Raw genomic sequence first — 20,564 nt, 5'->3', positions numbered from 1 at the left:
ATATTTCCTGTTTAGTCTTTGTTTAGTCCTGGTTTAGTCTTTGTTTAGTCCTGGTTTAGACCTGATATTGTCCTGATTTAGTCTTTGTTTAGTCTTGGTTTAGACCTGATATTGTCCTGGTTTAGTCTTTGTTTAGTCCTGGTTTAGTCTTTGTTTAGTCCTGGTTTAGTCTTTGTTTAGTCCTGGTTTAGTCTTTGTTTAGTCTTGGTTTAGACCTGATGTAGTCCTGGTTTAGTCTTTGTTTAGTCCTGGTTTAGTCTTTGTTTAGTCCTGGTTTAGTCTTTGTTTAGTCTTGGTTTAGATGAAATTTGTCAAAAATAGGGGCACCTGGGACATTTCTTGTGTAAAACTTCGATAAATCACTAGTTTTGTATAAATCTGCTGGGACGTGGGACACTGGGACTCAACACTGGGCCTGTCCCGGGTAAATCGAGATGTTTAGTCACTCTATCCTCACTCACTTATCAGGACATTAACACTTTTACTAGAATTGCTCGATATAAAGTGCGAATTAGCCACGTAGCATGTAGCCCTTTGTCCACCCCGCGCTCTCTTTTGTCTACGCCTTAATCATAAAATCAATTCACTTTTGTTTTCCTCGGATGACCCCTCCGTCTCCGCTCCGACATTGCCTTACACGGGACATTAATTGGCGCATTAAATGACAACAGAGGGAATGCTACGGCGAGCGCGCGGGGTGATGTACTTTCGCGTGGGGAGCGGTGGCAGATGGTTAGCGACACCGGAGCCGTCGCGGCCGCAGCTGTGTCCTCCGTCCGGGCCAGTTTCTCGCTCTCTCCTGTTGATTGGTATTGATCTGGGCCCTTCTGTGCGCAGCTGCGAGCGAACGCGATGACATGTTCATTTGTGACTTTGAGATATGACGAAAAACACAGAGGGTTGAACTTATGGCCTGGAATCTACTGGAATCTTTGCACTGACGTCATTACTACTATTACTACTACTACTACTACTACTACTGCTACTACTACTAACTACTAATACTAATAAAAATACTACTATTACTACACTACTACTACTGTTACTATACTACTACAACTATTACTACTAACTGCTACTACTACTACTACTACTACTACTACTAATACTAATAAATACTACTATTACTACAACTACTACTACTGTTACTATTACTACTGCACAACTACTACTACTGCTACTACTACTACTACTAATACTACTACTAACTATACTACTACTAAACTACTACTACTGCTACTACTACTACTACTACTACTACACAACTATTACTACTACTACAACAACTACTAACTACTACTACTACTGTTACTACTACTACTACAACTACTACTACTACTACTACTACTACTACTAATACTAATACTATACTATACTACTATTACTACAACTACTACTACTGTTACTATTACTACTGCAGCAACTATTACTACTACTGCTACTACTACTGCTACTACTACTACTACTAATACTAATAATAATACTACTATTACTACAACAACAACTACTACTACTGCTACTACTACTACTACTACTACTACTGCAGCAACTACTACTACTACTACTACTACTACTACTACTGCAGCAACTACTACTACTACTACTACTACTACTACTACTACTGCAAACTATTACTACTACTACTACTACTACTACTGCTACTACTACTACTACTACTAATATACTACTACTTATTACTACAACAACAACTACTACTACTACTACTACTACTACTACTACTACTACTACTACTACTACTACTACTACTACTACTAATACTAATAATACTACTATTACTACAACAACAACTACTACTACTACTACTACTGTTACTACTACTACTGCAGCAACTATTACTACTACTACAACAACAACTACTACTAATACTACTGTTACTACTACTACTGCAGCAACTACTACTACTACTACTGCTACTACTACTACTGCTAATACTACTACTGCTACTGCTACTACTAATACTAATACTACTCCTACTGCTACTGTTATTTTTTCTGTATTTCTGCTGTAGCTACTACTACTGCTTTTACTGCAACTACTACTACAAGTACTACTACTGCTACTACTATTGCATCAACTATTACTACTACTGCTATTGCTACTACTACTGCTGTTACTGCAACTACTACTGCTACTGCTACTAATACTACTAATACTGCTACTACTACTGCTACAACTACTGCTGCTTTTAGTACTTTACTGCTGCTCTTGCTACCACTACTGCTGATAATGCTATTACTACTACTGTTGCAGCAATTAGTACTATTACTGCTACTACTACTGCTTCTGCTACTACTATTACTATTACTGCTGCTTTTAGTACTCTACTGTTGCTGTTGCTGTTGCTACTACTAATCCAAAAACGTTAATTTTGTCTTTTTTGTTCATTAATTTCTTGGGCTCTTTTTAAAGACAATGGAGTAGACGATGCAGTAAGAGATGTATTTACCTTGACATGTTCTGATTGCTAACTGCACTACTACTACTACTACTACTACTACTACTACTACTACTACTACTACTACTACTACTGCGAATTCTATCATTTCTACTGGCGTTACTATACAGTGTAATCTATTCTATGGACATGGTTTAACTTACAGTAGAGATGCTCCAGCTGATGTTTTTTTTTTTTTTTTGCTCCTATTTACATCTCCTGAACCGTCTGTATTTTATCAATTCCAGCAAATGTATTTAATAGATCTACAGCTATATACAAAACACTTAACTTGTCCCTTAAAGGTACTAACGATCACTATAGAAATCCCTCAGAGGAGCTCGCCATTGTAGCGCACTTGAAATCTGAACCATTCGTCACTTGAGCTAATTTCCCCTATTGATCGAGGCTTGCAGCTGTTCAGTCGGCGCGGGCTGTGCTCCTAACAGGGTCTTTCACACTCTCACTATGTCAATGTTGGTCTGGAGCTATAATTGTAGCCTCGTAAATCCACTGGAAGGCCATCGGCATATCGAAAGAAAGTGATTAAGGGCGTGTGTGTGTGTGTGTGTGTGTTTGTTAGCAACTACAGGGTTCACCTCCTGCTATAGAAATGTCTTTAGCTGCACTTAAAGACCATAACTAATCCTCGGTTTATAGTGGAGTAGTAAATCTGATGGTGATTGAGTTGTGGACTATAGTGTATTTGTGGGTCAGTAGTTGTTGTACAGTCGTCCCTATATCGCGGTTCACCTTTCGCGGTCTCGCTGTTTCGTGGATTTTTTTTGTGTGTGCAAATTTGGATGCTTTTTTTGGATGCGTATTGGGTATTACAGGTGGGTAGTAATTACACACGGGTGGGTCAGGTCTAAACCAGGTCTAAACCAGGACTAATCTTGGTCTTACGAGAGAGAACCCACACTCATCCGTTATATCAAACGTTTGCACTGCGTACGCCACGGACTGAACCAAGACTAACCCAAGACTAACCTAGGACTGATTCCAGGACTGAAGAAGAGGACTAAACCACGACTGAACTAGGACTAAAACAGGAGTAAACCAGGTCTAAACCAGGACTAATCTTGGAGTTAAGAGAGAGAACCCCGAGCAGTTTGTCCGCAAAGCCACGCTTACCTTCGCGATGTGCGGAGCTCTCTGTCGGTCCTTTCTCCTGCGGTTACCTCCGAGCTTGTTCCGACAGTGAGTCTGTTACGGCCCCAGGTCTTTTGTTCTAATTTGTTTTTTGTGGTCTAAGGCTACGTTCAGACTGCAGGGCTTAATGCTCAATTCCGATTTTTTTGTGAAATCCGATGTTTTTGCGAGGTTGTTCACATTTCCAATTAAATGCAACTTGTCTGTGACTTCAGTGTGAACGGTAAACGGCCCGAAAGTGTCCCAAATGCGCACTGGAGGACACGATGACGTCAACCGCATGCATCAACCACAGCGAGCGTGCTCTGTGTTTACGGAAGTTGTCCAAATATGGTCGCGAGCATTGAGCACCTGGCGATTTTACAGTTCCGGTTTCTGCCTGCTTCAGCGCAGAATAGTGACGTTTGTCGCTTGTTAATGACGTGTAGGTCGGATGGATGCGCTTTGGCCGTTCAGACTGAAGTCGCATGTCAAAAGATCAGATATGTATCAGATTCACACATATCCAAGTGGCCTGGGTCGCATTTGAAAAATTTGGATCTGTGCCGTTCAGACTGTCACTAAAAGATCGGATACAGGTCACATAGAAGCCAAAAAAATCGGATTTGGGTCACTTCAGGCTGCAGTCTGAACGCAGCCTATATTATTTTGCTGGCACGCCTTGATTCCTGCTGTTTGAGCCCCGACTCGTGATCGTCGGGGCATGTCTACGCCCACCTCACCTGCAGCCACCACCCCCTATTTAAAAAGATTACCTGCACCTGATCTCATTTTGTGTTTGTGTTCTTGTGTATATGTAGTTTAGTTCTTTTTTGTGCCTATTTTAATTTGGTCACTTGATTCTGTTTGTGGGCTTTATGTGGTTTTATTTGGGGAACTTGTGTGGTTTAGTTTTGTGCGTGTCCCTTAGTTTTACCACTTGTTTTGTGACCCCTTTTGTCAAGCAAAACTGTTTTAGTCTTAGTTCAGTCCTGGTTTAGTCCTCCTCTTCAGTCCTGGAATCAGTCCTAGGTTAGTCCTGGTTTAGTCTCGGTTCAGTCTGTGGTGTATGCAGCATAGAAGTTTGATATAATCTCGGGTTAACGGGCGGGTGTGTGGGTCTCCAAAAATGGACCCGTGCAGGACTCTGCGCTGTAGGGCTCCATTACGGAATAAATTAATCTTCGGTTTGTTACATAAAGGAGGAAAATAACAAAAGAATTAGCGCAGCAATAAGTTTTAAGAAGGATGCAAAAAGGGTTGTAACTGTCCTGTGTGAGAAAAGTGTAAAAAGTGTGTGGTGAGGGGTTTTACAGACTTAAAACAGATATAATCATTGTAAAATATAAAGTTGACTACTTCACAGATTTTGCCTATCGTGGGTTATTTTCAGAGCGTAACCCTCGCGATAAACGAGGGACCACTGTATTCACAATTTGGACAGTTTTACTCTTGGTTTATTCATGGTTACACTGGGTAAATTCTCAAAACTAGTATCATTATAAATCTTGAGCTCATTCACAGGGACACAGTGGCCAATCTGGACCAGCCCATCCATATTACAGTCATTAAGTCTCATTCCTATGGCTCATTCTTCGACGCAGCCTGAGGGAGTGTAGTGTTCCAAGATGCAGAAACCTCATTTGGTCAGTCATCATTCTCCTATAGAGCCATACGCCTCTGGAACAGCCTCCCACATGAAATTATGTCATGTACTAATTATGAAATGTTTGCACGCTTGGCCAAACAACGACTTTAACCAAACAAACATGTACACAATAATCTGTCTTGTATCAACGCAGCAATATGAATGGTAAATATGTAAATAGTGGATGGATGTGGTGACTGAGACTGAATGTATTTTATTTTATTGGCATGTACATCATTTATGACATCATCCTGTCCAGGGACTGAAGGTGGAAATTAGCAATTTTGCGATCATCTGCACATAAATATGACCTCTTTGTGTAGCTCAATGTTTTAATGTGCATTGTCCTTGATAAATGAACAACTAAAATAAGCTAAACTAAACTAAACTATAATATTCAGTGTGCAGTGTGCATATGTGTTTCTTCATATCCAGGGTAGGATTGTCAAAAGTATGGGAACATTAGATTCTCATCAGTGTTTCAAAGCTCAAAAACGACACAAAGGACAAAAAAATTACCTTTCCAGAATACTTTTAGAATGGTCTTGATTCTTATCAGAAGTCCACATGATAATATTTATGAAGATATAGTTACTTTTGTCAAAAAAAATTCAGTAATTGAGTTTGGACTGTAGTGTATTTGTGGGTCAGTAGTTGTTAGATTCACAATTTGGACAATTTTAGTTTTGGTTTATTCATGGTTAGGCTGGGTAAATGTTCAAAACTAGTATCACTTGTGAATCTTGATCTTGAGTCAGTCATTAGATCTCATTCCTATGGCCCTTTCTTCTACAATATTCCTGGTCACAATATTCCAGTTGCGGTGGCACGCTTAGGGACAATATTTTCACAGATCGTCAGTTTAGTCCTGGTTTTAGTTCTGGTTTAGTTCTGGTTTAATCTTGGTTGTAGTTTTGGTTAAGAGGCATATGGGAGGAGGCACAGTCCATGCAGCGTATGAGCGGGGGGGGGGTTCGTGCTTTTGCGGTCCGGTACCAGTCCATGGCCCGGGGATTGGGGACCCCTTGTATATCGAGCTTTTTCCTGCTGAAATCGAGTCTGAAAACCCATGTTTATTCCCAGTTTATTCTTCAGCCTGTTTAGTCATGGTTTAGTCCAGACATAGTCGTGGGTTTGTCTTGTTTTTATTCTTGAAGTTCATGTCCTTTAGACTCTTTGTTCTCATTTTGACATTGAATACTTTGAAAATCCTGCATTGTTTTTATTCTATCAGAGAAACCATAGCAGATTGTACTAACTCACCATGTTACAAACCCTTCTTTATATTATTTTATACTTTCCTGGTGGTCACTTCTCTAACCTGCCCCTTGTCTCTCCTTGCAGGTCCCTGGGGTCGGTGCATGGGCAGTGAGTGTGGTCCCGGGGGCAGCCAGAGCCGGGCGGTGTGGTGCGCCCATTCTGAGGGCTGGACCACCCTCCACACCAACTGTGACCAGTCTCAACGCCCCAACAACCAACAGCGCTGCTTCAGAGTCTGCGACTGGCACAAAGAACTCTACGACTGGCAGCTGGGCGCATGGAACCAGTGCGTGCCCATCTCTATGCGAAACTCCGGAGTTCAACGTCCGGCGATTTGTACCAGAGGAGAGGAAGGCATTCAAACTCGCGAAGTTGGTTGCGTACAAAAAGCAGATGGCGAACCAGCGGAAGACGCCATTTGTGAATATTTCGAACCAAAACCCCGACTAGAACAAGCCTGTCTCATCCCCTGTCCACGGGATTGCGTCGTATCAGAGTTCAGCCCGTGGACGACGTGCTCAAAAACGTGCGGTATGGGTCTTCAAAACCGGATTCGCTCCGTTTTGGCGCCGCCGTTGTTTGGTGGTTCAGCTTGTCCAAATCTAACCGAATTCCAGACTTGCCATCTCGGTGCGTGCGCGGGGGAGGAGAGTCTCTACAGTTTGCGTGTAGGGCCTTGGGGACCGTGCTCAGTCCCGCTGCTGAGGCAAACCAGGCAGGCCGTCAAATCGCCGCGGGATACGGATAAACCGAGCCGAGGAGAAAGAGCCGGCAAAGGTAGCGACAAAGAAGATGGCAAGCTAACAAAAGATATCGAGAGACCTCTAAGAAACCGAGATAGGCAAGGTAGGAAGGAGAAGCTCGCGAAAGACGAAGCCAAGCCCCCTAAAGCGACGGATAAGGTGTTAAAAGAAAGTGAGATCATTCCAAAAGAGGAAGCTCAACCCGGAAAAGAGGAAGACCAGGTATCGGAATCTGACAAAATTGAAAAGGAGGTAGAGAAACGTCCCAAAGAAGGAGGTAAACTCAAAAACAAGAAAGACAAAGCCAAGCGGAAACTAGCCAAACTTGCAAACGGGAACCCAGACAGAGCGTCCAGACAAGCCGACAAGGCCAAACGGAAGGCCAAGAAGGCGAAGAATAAAGAGAAGAGGGAAAAGATGAGAGAGAGGGCGCAGGAGAGGTTGAGGGAGAAAGGGAAAGTGAAAGATCCAGAGACATCAGAGCTGATAAAGAAGAAAAGAACCAGGAACAGACAGAACCGGCCTGGGGGGAAGTCCTGGGCTCTGCAGATCGGATACCAAACCAGAGAAGTCAACTGTGTACACAAGAGCGGCATGGTGGAGGCACTGAGGTAAGAAATACTTAATACATAATGCTGTAGGTTGGGTTCACATGATCTTATACTACAAAACTGAGATGCTCGTTCAGGAGAATAGAGTGTAAATATAAATGGACTGCCACTTTCCAAATAGGAACGTTTGTATGCAGACTCTTACAGCTTTCTGACCCTGGCATTGGAATATTGTCTCCCCTCTCTCTGTTCCTGCTGCTGTGAGCCTCATTTTGATCTTAAAATGTTGTTTGTATTAACCCGCTCTACATGATTCTATTTTTTTTTATTTTTTATTTTTGCTATTTTGTCAGTCAAAAAGAAATCCTAGTTTTAATATAGAGCCTGACTCCAAATTCGTTCCTATAATTGTTAGGATCGTGAGCTTCATTTGACTGGAGCCAGTGGTGTAGTGTAACGCCGTTCATAATCACCTACAGAACATAAATCATAGACTACGACACATCTGCCCAGGACTGAACCAGGAGGACAAAACTAGGAGGAATGTAGGAGTAAACTTGAGACGAGAGAGAGAAGCCCGAACCCACGCAGCAGGGTGTCTGCAAAGTGCGATCGGGTGATGGCTGCGCTGAGCCCCGTTGGGTGCGGATTTCTGCTCGACGGTCTATGCCGGCGCACCTCCGGCCCATCCCGACACTCAGTCCTGGTTCAGTTCTGATTTAGTCCTGGTTTAGACATGGTTTAGTCCTGGTTTAGTCCTGGTTCAGTCCTGGTTTAGTTCTGTTTTAGTCGTAGTTTAGTCCTTCTGGTTCAGTACTGTTTTAGTCCTGGTTCATTTCTGGTTTAGTCCTGGTTCAGTCCTGGTTTAGTTCTGTTTTAGTCATAGTTTAGTCCTTCTGGTTCAGTACTGTTTTAGTCCTGGTTCATTTCTGGTTTAGTCCTGGTTCAGTTCTGGTTTAGTCCTGGTTTAGACATGGTTTAGACATGGTTTAGTCCGGGTTTAGTCCTGGTTCATTTCTGGTTTAGTCCTGGTTCATTTCTGGTTTAGTCCTGGTTTAGACATGGTTTAGACATTGTTTAGTCCTGGTTTAGTCCTGGTTCAGTCCTGGTTTAGTTCTGTTTTAGTCGTAGTTTAGTCCTTCTGGTTCAGTACTGTTTTAGTCCTGGTTCATTTCTGGTTTAGTCCTGGTTCAGTTCTGGTTTAGTCCTGGTTTAGACATGGTTTAGACATGGTTTAGTCCGGGTTTAGTCCTGGTTCATTTCTGGTTTAGTCCTGGTTCAGTTCTGGTTTAGTCCTGGTTTAGTTCTGTTTTAGTCGTAGTTTAGTCCTTCTGGTTCAGTACTGTTTTAGTCCTGGTTCATTTCTGGTTTAGTCCTGGTTCATTTCTGGTTTAGTCCTGGTTTAGTCCTGGTTTAGACATGGTTTAGACATGGTTTAGTCCTGGTTTAGTCCTGGTTCAGTCCTGGTTTAGTTCTGTTTTAGTCATAGTTTAGTCCTTCTGGTTCAGTACTGTTTTAGTCCTGGTTCATTTCTGGTTTAGTCCTGGTTCAGTTCTGGTTTAGTCCTGGTTTAGTCCTGGTTTAGACATGGTTTAGTCCTGGTTTAGTCCTGGTTCAGTCCTGGTTTAGTTCTGTTTTAGTCGTAGTTTAGTCCTTCTGGTTCAGTACTGTTTTAGTCCTGGTTCATTTCTGGTTTAGTCCTGGTTCAGTTCTGGTTTAGTCCTGGTTTAGTCCTGGTTTAGACATGGTTTAGTCCTGTTTTAGTCCTAGTTCAGTCCTTCTGGTTCAGTCCTTCTGGTTCAGTCCTGGTTCAGTCCTGGTTTAGTTCTGTTTTAGTCGTAGTTTAGTCCTTCTGGTTCAGTACTGTTTTAGTCCTGGTTCATTTCTGGTTTAGTCCTGGTTTAGACATGGTTTAGACATGGTTTAGTCCTGATTTAGTCCTGGTTCAGTCCTGGTTTAGTTCTGTTTTAGTCGTAGTTTAGTCCTTCTGGTTCAGTACTGTTTTAGTCCTGGTTCATTTCTGGTTTAGTCCTGGTTCAGTTCTGGTTTAGTCCTGGTTTAGTCCTGGTTTAGACATGGTTTAGACATGGTTTAGTCCTGGTTCAGTCCTGGTTCAGTCCTGGTTTAGTTCTGTTTTAGTCGTAGTTTAGTCCTTCTGGTTCAGTACTGTTTTAGTCCTGGTTCATTTCTGGTTTAGTCCTGGTTCAGTTCTGGTTTAGTCCTGGTTTAGACATGGTTTAGTCCTGTTTTAGTCCTAGTTCAGTCCTTCTGGTTCAGTCCTTCTGGTTCAGTCCTGGTTCAGTCCTGGTTTAGTTCTGTTTTAGTCGTAGTTTAGTCCTTCTGGTTCAGTACTGTTTTAGTCCTGGTTCATTTCTGGTTTAGTCCTGGTTCAGTTCTGGTTTAGTCCTGGTTTAGTCCTGGTTTAGACATGGTTTAGTCCTGTTTTAGTCCTAGTTCAGTCCTTCTGGTTCAGTTCTATTTTAATACTGGTTCAGTTCTGGTTTAGTCCTGGTTCAGTCCTTCTGGTTCAGTCCTTCTGGTTCAGTCCTGGTTCAGTCCGAAAACTTTACCTACTGTACCACACACCTCGTTTTCTTTACTTTGGAATTTTATCCAGTTCACTAAACTGAGCCGCAGGAAACAGGATTTTATTTATTTTTTTGCTGCAGCCTGAACGCAGCAGATTTACCTTGAAAAACAAAAGGAGGACGACATGAGACAGAGAAGCGTCTTCAGAGAAAACAAGCACTTAATGCAGCCGTGACATTTAGCTCCAGTCCCCTGGAGACCTGCAGCCGCAATCTCCACAAACTCACTGGAGTTTTAGTGCGTATGACATAACAGAGGCTTGGAGTGTGAGCAAACAGGAGAGTCTACAGTACCGGCACAGTCATAGCACCACGGGACGTAAATAGAACAGTTTACTGGATTTATATCTTGATGTTTTCCTTCTACGTGAACACTGAAGGATTATTGAAAAGCAGAGCACTACATAGAGCGTGAGAGAAGAAGACATCAGAATAGCTCTTATAACAGGATGCCGGATGATAACACAGGAATGGAAATCTACCAATCAATCATCTTTCAGTAAATGGTTAGAATGGATGCTTAAAACTGCAAACTATGAAAGGGTGACTTATAGATTGCAGCAACGGCAAGATTTATTTTTCAAGATATGGAAAAAATTCTTTGATTATATGGAAAACCACAGAGGACTATCGCTAAACTGAACAAACAAATGTATTATTATTATTATTACTATTATATGTGTGTATATATGTGTGTATGTGTATATGTGTATGTGTATTTATATATGTGTGTATATGTGTGTATTTTTTATTTTTTTTTCTCCTTCTTTATATTATTTAGGTATTATTAATTTTTCTTTTCTCTGGAGACAGCGGGGGGGGGGGGGGGGGGGGGGGGGGGGGGGGGGGGGGTGAAGGGCGGAGGGGCTGGGGGGGGAAAAAAAAAAAAAAAAAAAGAGGGTCACATTGTATTACTATTAATTATATTACTTATTTATTTTTTCTTCTACTTCTGTGGCATCTGATTTGTCTGCACAAAAAATAATAATTAAAAAAAAAAAAAAAAAAAGAAGAAGACATCACTGTTGGTAACTTTTACAGTATCAAATGTAGTGTCCTGGTTTCTTGACATAATCTTACAAATGTGCAAGCGCAAAAATTAAGTCAACTTAATTTAATAAACCAGGAAAAATATAAACAACCATGAGCTCCTTTAGCAGAGGAAGCTCAGGAGGTTCTAACCAGCGCTAAGGAGTTATAATCCACTACGCAGATCAAACCCAACATTTCCAAACATTGTACAAGTTCAACACTGCAGCAGATTCTTAATTAAAATCTTCTGCATAAATAAACTCAACTTTACAACATATAAACTATAACCACATCCAATAATATAATTCAGCTTTGTGCACATTTGTTTACGTTTTACAGAAGCAAAACTTAAAACTTAAATTAAAAACAGCTCTTTCTGTGTGCGCTGATGCGGTTCGTCCTCTGTCGGACTAAAGGACACGACTCAGTGGAATATGTGTGTGTGTTTTTTTGTGACAGAGGATGTGCTGATAATGGTGAGTCTGTTTTGTGCGTATATAGAGCTGGAGATGGTTCATTTTCAGCATTTTTTTTTCAGAGATAATACGTGTGCAGGTCATACAAGTGCAGATTGTACGTGTGCAGATTTAGCGCAGTCATTTCTCTCATTTATAGTCACTTTATTTATCTTGGTCACTTTATTTATGTCGCTACTGTCGTGACGAAAAGACTGTAAGGTGTTTGTCTTTTGGACGCATGCACATTCAACTGTATATTGCAGTATTCGAGATACTGCATATTAGAGCCCGACCGATATGGATTTTGTTGTGGCCGATATGAAACTGATATAATGGGAGTTGGTGCTGCCGATAGCCGATATAATCGCCGATATATTTAGTGATGTAAAAATTCACTGTAAATATTGAATTGTTTAAAAAACTTAGGTTTGGCTCTAGTGGATTCTAAATTGGGTTTATTTAGGCAACATTTATTGTTATTCTGACTCTTTACATCATATTTACATACAGTAGTTTGGCCTAATGGCATTTTTGCATCACATTCTAGCTACTAGTGATGGGTATTCCAGTTTTTTTTTTTTTTTTGGAGAACTGGCTCTTTTGGCTCGGCTCACTAAAGCAGCTGGCTCTTTCGGCTCCCAAGCGACTCTTGAGATTGTTTTGTTGCAAGCAGGTCTAATGCAGAACTGAACCAGGACTGAAAAAGGACCAAACCAGGACTAAAACAGATTTAAACCATGTGTGAAACAGGACTAAACCAGAACTGAACCAGGACTGAAAAAGGACTAAACCAGGACTAAAACAGATTTAAACCATGTGTGAAACAGGACTAAACCAGAACTGAACCAGGACTGAAAAAGGACCAAACCAGGACTAAAACAGATTTAAACCATGTGTGAAACAGGACTAAACCAGAACTGAACCAGGACTGAAAAAGGACCAAACCAGGACTAAAACAGATTTAAACCATGTGTGAAACAGGACTAAACCAGAACTGAACCAGGACTGAAAAAGGACCAAACCAGGACTAAAACAGATTTAAACCATGTGTGAAACAGGACTAAACCAGAACTGAACCAGGACTGAGTGTCGGGACTCGGTCTCTATCTCTCTCTCAAGACCAAGATTAGTCCTGGTTTATTCATTTTATGCTGAACTGCAGCCAAATATACACTTTTTTTAAAAAATCCTATGCACACGCATATTTCTGAAAGTTTCGTTTTCAGCCGCTGCTGCTGTCAAACTACGGGTTTACAAGCGGCTTGAAGAGAAAAAGTGAGAAAAAGAGAAAACACGGCTCCCAATAAGAAACATGCTCCCGTTGTTCGCTTCAAAGAGCCGGATCTAAGAGCCGCTTCGATCGCGACCGACCCATAACTCCTAGCTAGTAAACTATCGCTATTAGCCTTTAGCCGTAAAAACGTGCGCACCGCGGTAATTAATTATATGCATAAATGTGGATCATTCACACGTCTATTCACAGCTCATTTACATATCAATGCTGGTCCAGTAGCAAATATACGGACAATATAGTCACTTTACAATAGACCAATAGAAAACAGTCTGTTTATGTGCGGGAGCTACAGCAGCTAACAGCTAACTAGCTTCAAAGTTAACATATTTCCAACACTCACTGCTCACGCAGGCTCCTCCTCACATCACAAATCTGCACTAATAAAAGTCCTTTTAATCCAGACTCAATACGATTGTCCGTAAAAAGAATATAATCTCAGTGTTGCGCACCACTGCGGGTGTAAACAAACACACGTGAGTGAAGTGACGTGACTCTGGGGGTGTGTTCAGGGACAGTACCGACACAGACAAATTACACCGCAAATAAATACTGATGCGGAGCCACATATTAGGACATTTATCTGTCTATAAATTGGATTATATGAACATAATGTAGAGAGTCTAAGATTTATAACGAGGTATAACATGCCCACGTGGAATATCGGCCCATATCAGCAAGCATATCGGCCAATAGCCGATATGTCTCCATGTGCCCATATTGGCCGATAATATCGGCCAGCCGATATACCAGTCGGGCTCTACTGCATATACACGCCACAGTATCCCAGTTATTATCGGAATATACCAGCTACAGTATTCCAGTTTCTCATAACCGGGATACTGCCTTATTTGGGATACTGAAACCTGGATACTGTGTATACATGCACCATGAAGAAACCAGGTTACTCATAAAACCCAATCATAACGGGGACACTGCTGTGCATGTAAACATACTCAATGATAATATTAAATAGTTCTCACTGCATTCTTTGGTTTGATTTGAATTTCATTTTTTATCAAGGCGTTTTATTGAGATTCAGAATGTCTTTTGAAAAGGGAGACCTGGCCAAGGCAACAGACGGCAGAATCAGCACATTCAAAGTGGGAAAAATGACTTGCCCAAGGACACAGGAACAAAGCTGTTGTCAATTTAACAGAAATGATTTGATTTGTACGAAAAAAAAACATTCAATTTAGTCCGTATTAGCAGGTTACGACGACGGTTATGCGATGATTTTCCTTTTCTCATAATGATTCAGAGTGGGTTTGAACGCTCTCTTCACTGCTCTGGGTGCGTTGCGGCATTAGTGAAGCGTCCCTGCTCCGACTGTCTATTACACCGTAGATCTGTCACAACTCATATCAGTCAAACGCACTTTTCTATACCACTACTACTGTAATATTTATCCTCCTTTAAGTCCTCGATCCGGTGTTTACCAGGACCATTCTCTGCTCACTCCAACCACAAGCTTGAAATTGTCTTTGGTTGCAGTTGTGTGTTATTACAAATAAATACAGACATGTCTATAATATCTGTTATGTTTAATGATTCCCAGAGAGTGAGTAACGGAGCCACTGGTCAGGACCACGGTCTCTGTCTGTTTTAATTAGTGTCTCATCCACATCATGCTCACTGCTGTCACTTACAGTTTCTCCTGAATATAAACAGTATGGTACATGTGTATTAAAGCCGTCTGCCAAGAAATGACTAGTGACTTTTGTGAAATAGACTCGTCCCTTTGCTCGTCTCCACGTTGAAGCAATTTCTTTGTCTAGAATGTGCAGAATGTTTCGCAGTGTCAATAAACTAGTCAGATCGGTGCAGTTAAGTATGTTTGTTAATATGTTTAGAAAAAACAGGTGTAATGCAATGTTGAGAAGTCTAATATGTGGAACATTTAAGGGAAAGTGTAACATCTCCATGGAGACAAGCACACAAGCAACAGGAAGTTTTAATATCAAATTATTTCATTTTTATTTAATAAGTTTTAACTGTCAGCAAAAGACATTTAAAGACACATTATATTTCTGGTAGATGATCAGTGTGGAGTGATCTCTACATAGAGAGTTATCGTATTTTTCTGACTATATGGCACACCGGATTATAAGACACATTAACCGAAACAAATGGACGACACTTGAGACTGATCCCTTCGCTCAGGCGTCCACGATCCATCGGCAGATCGTGGCGTAATTCGCCCGGTGTTGCCTCTCTGTCTTGGTGAATGTGAATTATGAATGTGAATGTGGGTGAATTGTTTTTTTGTTTTTATTTCCTACAAGGACAACACAAATATACATTGAGTAATAATGTGTTTAATGCAGTGTTAGGCACATTTGTTTACGTTTTACAGAAACAAAACTGCCTCATTTGCATGAACTATAAGTGCTGAAAAAACCCCAGCTCTGCCATATATTCCTTTGATTTTAGAAAAGTAACTGTGTTCTGAATATGGGTGTGCAAAAATATCAAAATATCGTATCATTTAATGTGATGATACAGTATCGGTATCATGGGCTGCTGTATTTTTTGGTATATTTTACACAATTATTTTGCTGAAGCACTAGTTTTATTGCTTGTTCAGAGGAAGGAAACTCATTTATGCGACACATTTGACATTTTCACTGTTTTGATGATTAAAATGTGTCTGTTTCATACTGTTTCAAGTGGTTTAACAAAGAGTTTTAGTATCACAATCATGATTTAGCCTTTATTTTTCCTGAACTGCACCGAATCATTTTGAAATATATGGTATTGCATCAAATCATAATCTCACTGTATCAAGATATATATCGTATCGTGGCCTATGTACCGAGGTATGTATCGTATCGTGGCCAATGTATCGAGGTATGTATCGTATCGTGGCCTATGTATCAAGATATGTATCGTATCGTGGCCTATGTATCAAGATATGTATCGTATCGTGGCCTATGTATCGAGGTATGTATCGTATCATGGCCTGTGTATCGAGTTATGTATCGTATCGTGGCCTATGTATCGAGATATGTATCGTATCGTGGCCTATGTATCAAGATATGTATCGTATCGTCGCCTATGTATCAAGACATGTATCGTATCGTGGCCTATGTATCAAGATATGTATCGTATCGTCGCCTATGTATCAAGACATGTATCGTATCATGGCCTGTGTATCGAGTTATGTATCGTATCGTGGCCTATGTATCGAGGTATGTATCGTATCCTGGCCTTGTATCGAGATATGTATCGTATCATGGCTTATGTATCGAGGTATGTATCGTATCGTGGCCTATGTATCGAGGTATGTATCGTATCGTGGCCTATGTATCCACGACAACTTCTTAATGATACCCAGCCCTAATTCTGAACACCCCCAAATGAAAAAGTAACTGTACTGGAATAAAGATACTCAAAATTAGTATTATGAATATATATTCTCACTACATGCATCAAATTTACTTCCAAACACTGACAATAGGACATACCGATCCATAATACCATCCTCACCATGGAGTGTTTTAAGTCTCGTCTTAAGACCCACTTTTACTCTCTGGTTTTTAACACCGCGTGAGCTGTGTGGTCCTCTGTGTCTTTTATTTATTTTATTTTATCATTTTTAGCTTTATGCATTTTAACACTTTTTAGTTATTGTTTTTTACTATCTTTTATAGTATTAACTTGTCCGTGCAGCACTTTGGAAACTGTCGTGTTTATAAAATAGATTGGATCGGATAAGGTTGTCCGCTAGAAAACAAGCACAGGGCCGCCACGAACCCTAAACTTGAACTGACAGTTAAAATCTACTTCCAAACTCTGATCATATCTGGACTAATCTGCTTCTAATGACCGTCGTTTCTTTTTTTTATCAACAAGACAACATGACAACACATCCCTGCACCCTCCATCCCTCCGAGACGCTGTGGGCCCTGGTCTATATAACTGCCCTCATTCTGTCTGACAGACCACTGCCCTCCTCCTCCTCCTCTTCTTCCTCCTCTTCTCTCCTCTTCCTGACAACAACTCCTCCTCTGTTACTCCCAGGCCCCATACCCCGTGTATCTGAGCGAAACGTGTCCTGCCCCACTACAGATCTATGGAATAAATACGATTTGCATGTCATTTTAAGGCATTTTTTTTACTGTCCGATAATCAGGAAGTGCACTGTTAACATGCTAGTTGCTGTTACTGTTACCGTGACGACCTCTGACAGTTATGAAAAGCAATTAAAAACGGTAGAAATCAAGTACAGCGTCTTTAATTAAACAATTCTAATTCTGAAATGTAATATTGACATTTGCGTAAGGATTAATGAGTGCCTGGGTATATTTGGGTTGAGTTTTGGAGTCTGCGGCTGGATCACAGATATAGTGAATATATAAAGGGTTTTATTGTCCTATAATCAGGAAGTGTGTGTTAGCATGCTAGTTGTTGTTAGCACTGTTGTGACAAAAACGATTAGCCTTCTCTCCGTACAGACGTATTCTAAAAGCAGTTCTTAGGGTTTAAATGAGACCGCTGTGAACTGTCTGCGTCTAATTAGATAGACTTTTGATCAGCAGCAAAGCAGGTACAACAACCAAGTAATGTGTTGTTAGCATGCTAGTTGTTGTTTGCATTACTGCGACAAAAAGGATTAGTCTTCTCTCCGTACAGACGTGTTCTAAAAGCAGATCTCATATGGTCTAGATGCAGACACAGTTAGTATAGACGTTCTCATCTAATTGGAAAGACTTTAGCTGAGCCGCAGACCAGGAAGTGATGCGCTGTTAGCATGCTAGTTGTTGTTAGCGGTAGGATGACGGCAAAACTCCACAGTATTCTGGCCTCTGAAAGTTGTGAAAAGCACTTATAAACTCATTCCGGTGACTAATTAGAATGCTTGGATTGATATAAAGTGTTTCGTTGTCCGATAATCAGGAAGTGTGTGTTAACATGCTAGTTGTTGTTAGCATTACTGTGACAAAAACGGTTAGTCTTCTCGCCGTACAGACATATTGTAAAAGCAGCTCTTAGGCTCTAAATGAGACCGCTGTCAACTGTCTGCATCTAATCAAAAAGACACTTGATCAGCTGCAAACCAGGGAATAATGTGTTGTTAGCATGCTAGTTGTTACTATCAGTAGCACAACGGCAAAACTCCACAGTATTCTGGCCTCTGAAAGTTGTGAAAAGCACTGGTAAGCTCACTGCGGTGAATAATTAGAATGCTTGGATTGATATAAAGTGTTTTGTTGTCCGATAATCAGGAAGTGCACTGTTAGCATGCTAGTTGTTGTTAGCATTACTGTGATAAAAATGATTCGTCTTGTCTCCATACAGATTCTAAAAGCAGCTCTTAGGGTCTAAATGAGACGCTGTGAACTGCCCGCATCTAATTAGAAAGACTTTAGATCAGTCGCAGACCAGCAAGTAATGCATTGTTAGCATGCTAGTTGTTGTTAGCAGTAGCATGACAGCAACACTCTATACTGGCCTCTGAAAATTGTGAAAAGCACTTTGAAACTCATTGCAGTGAATAATTAGAATGCTTAGAATGGATAAGGTCAGTGAGGAATAACTTTGGACCACTGCAAACTCTTTAAAATGAACTAGTTTTGTTTATTTTTATGTTTTTAAGACGGTAAAAATCAGGTACAGCTCCTTGAATAAAACGGTTCAAACACTGAAATGTAATATTGACATTTGCATCAGGATTAAAAACTGCCTGGGAATATTTGGGTTGACTTTTATAGGCTCCGGTTGGATCATCGATATAAAGTGTTGTATTGTCCGATAATCAGGAAGTGTGTGTTAGCATGCTATTTATTGTTAGCATTCCTGTGACGGCAAAACCCCTATCAGTCCCGTCAAAAAGTATTTCTCTTTTCTCATTATTCTAAAAGCACATCTTCAAATTGAGACCTCTGTACACTGTCTGGATGAAATTAGAAAGACTTTTGATCCGCAAACCAGGGAGTAATGCGCTGTTAGCATGCTAGTTGTTGTAGTAGTATGCAGTGGCACGATGGCAAAACTCTATTCTGGCCTCTGGAAATTGTAAAAAGCACTTATAAACTCATTGCGGTGAATAATTAGAATGCTTAGATTGCATAAGGTAAGTGAGGAATAACTTTGGACCACTGCAAGCTCTTTAAAATTGCTCTGTTTTTTAGGTTTTTAAGACGGTAAAAATCAGGGACAGCTCCTTTAATTAAACGATTCAAACTCTGAAATGTAATATTGACATTTGCGTCAGGATGAATAAGTGCCTGGGTATATTTGGGCTGAGTTTGGGAGGCTGTGGCTGGCTCGCAGACGGCAGAGGAGAGCTTAAAAAGGCTTATCTCACACTGGTGGATGTACAAATGCTTGGATCTGCACCAGGATCCGGTTTGTTTACTGTCTGGGGTATGACTGAGGGAATTCCCAGTTTAAAACGCTAACACGGCTAATTATTATCCACTGTGAAATGCGGAGAGCGGAGACGGAGCTGTCTGGCTGTCGGATGGTCTCTATGGAAACTGTATATGAATAATGGAAACAGATTAAGTCTGTAGTTTGGATGCTTGTGTTTACAATTTTATTTACTTTATTTGCAAATCATAACGTCTAAAGGAAATAATGTGATTTTAAAATATGCATGTGGACAATTTAAAGCCACAGTATGTCACTTTTTTGCCAGAAATATTACTAAAATAAAATAAAACCATGTCTGTTCATTATGGATGCTTTTATTGCGCTAAAAAAACTATAGATTGTACAAAGAAGTGGTAGTCAAATGAAGCTCACTGAGGCTTGCAGTTATAGGATGAATTTGTACCCAACTTCATATTAAAAATAGGGATTGATTTATGGACAAATTAGCAAAATAAAAGCACCAGGATCATGTGAAGCGGGTTAAAGGCCACTTTTTTGACTGATTATCTGTGTAAATGGGTCTAAAGTAGAAATATATACCCATCCCTGGCCTTATTTTGGTATTTTAGGGCATATTTAAGTAAAAAATCAGATGTTTCGGTCAAAAGTCGTGTCTGTAACGACCTCTTTAGGATCAACTACGGCCAGGATATTTTAATTTCCGGATTGGACTAATGGTCGCCAGTGAGTCAGATGCAGGTTATTACGTGACGAGCGCAGCCACTGGCGTCTACGGGCAGAACGTGAGGAGCCCCTCTTAGCCCCGCCCCAACCTGGCACCGCCGTGTCCCGCCGCGTCTGGAGAAAAGGGAAACGGCGTGATCCGAGAACAAATGTCCGCTCTGTTTCAAAGTCCAGAGCACATCGGTCCACGCCGTGTTAGACCGTTGTGTCTGTCAGTCGGCTGTCAATCATCGCTCCAGAGCCCGCCCCACACCCGCCGGGCACCACCCACTCTGGAAGGTTTTTCTGATTTTACTCAGGGTGGAGTAATACTTCGAAAGGGTGTTTAATGGCTCTTTAATTCAA

General features: G+C 40.9%; 1 protein-coding gene across 1 annotated transcript in view; it reads left to right on the top strand.

The window, feature by feature from the left end:
- Positions 1 to 20,564, top strand: part of thsd7aa (thrombospondin, type I, domain containing 7Aa) — a 437,777-nt gene that overhangs the window by 176,593 nt on the left and 240,620 nt on the right. Inside the window, exons 2-3 of the mRNA XM_055157370.1 lie at positions 6,579 to 7,216; positions 7,646 to 7,848. Of these exons, the coding sequence (XP_055013345.1) occupies positions 6,579 to 7,216; positions 7,646 to 7,848 (841 nt within the window). The remainder of the gene's footprint in view (positions 1 to 6,578; positions 7,217 to 7,645; positions 7,849 to 20,564) is intronic.

This window comes from Boleophthalmus pectinirostris, unplaced genomic scaffold (genome assembly GCF_026225935.1).
Source record: "Boleophthalmus pectinirostris isolate CB_2022bp ecotype Guang Dong unplaced genomic scaffold, ASM2622593v1 HiC_scaffold_21, whole genome shotgun sequence".
NCBI lineage: Eukaryota > Metazoa > Chordata > Actinopteri > Gobiiformes > Gobiidae > Boleophthalmus > Boleophthalmus pectinirostris.
Note: the sequence above shows the minus strand (reverse complement) of the source record. Positions and strands in the feature narration are given on the sequence as shown.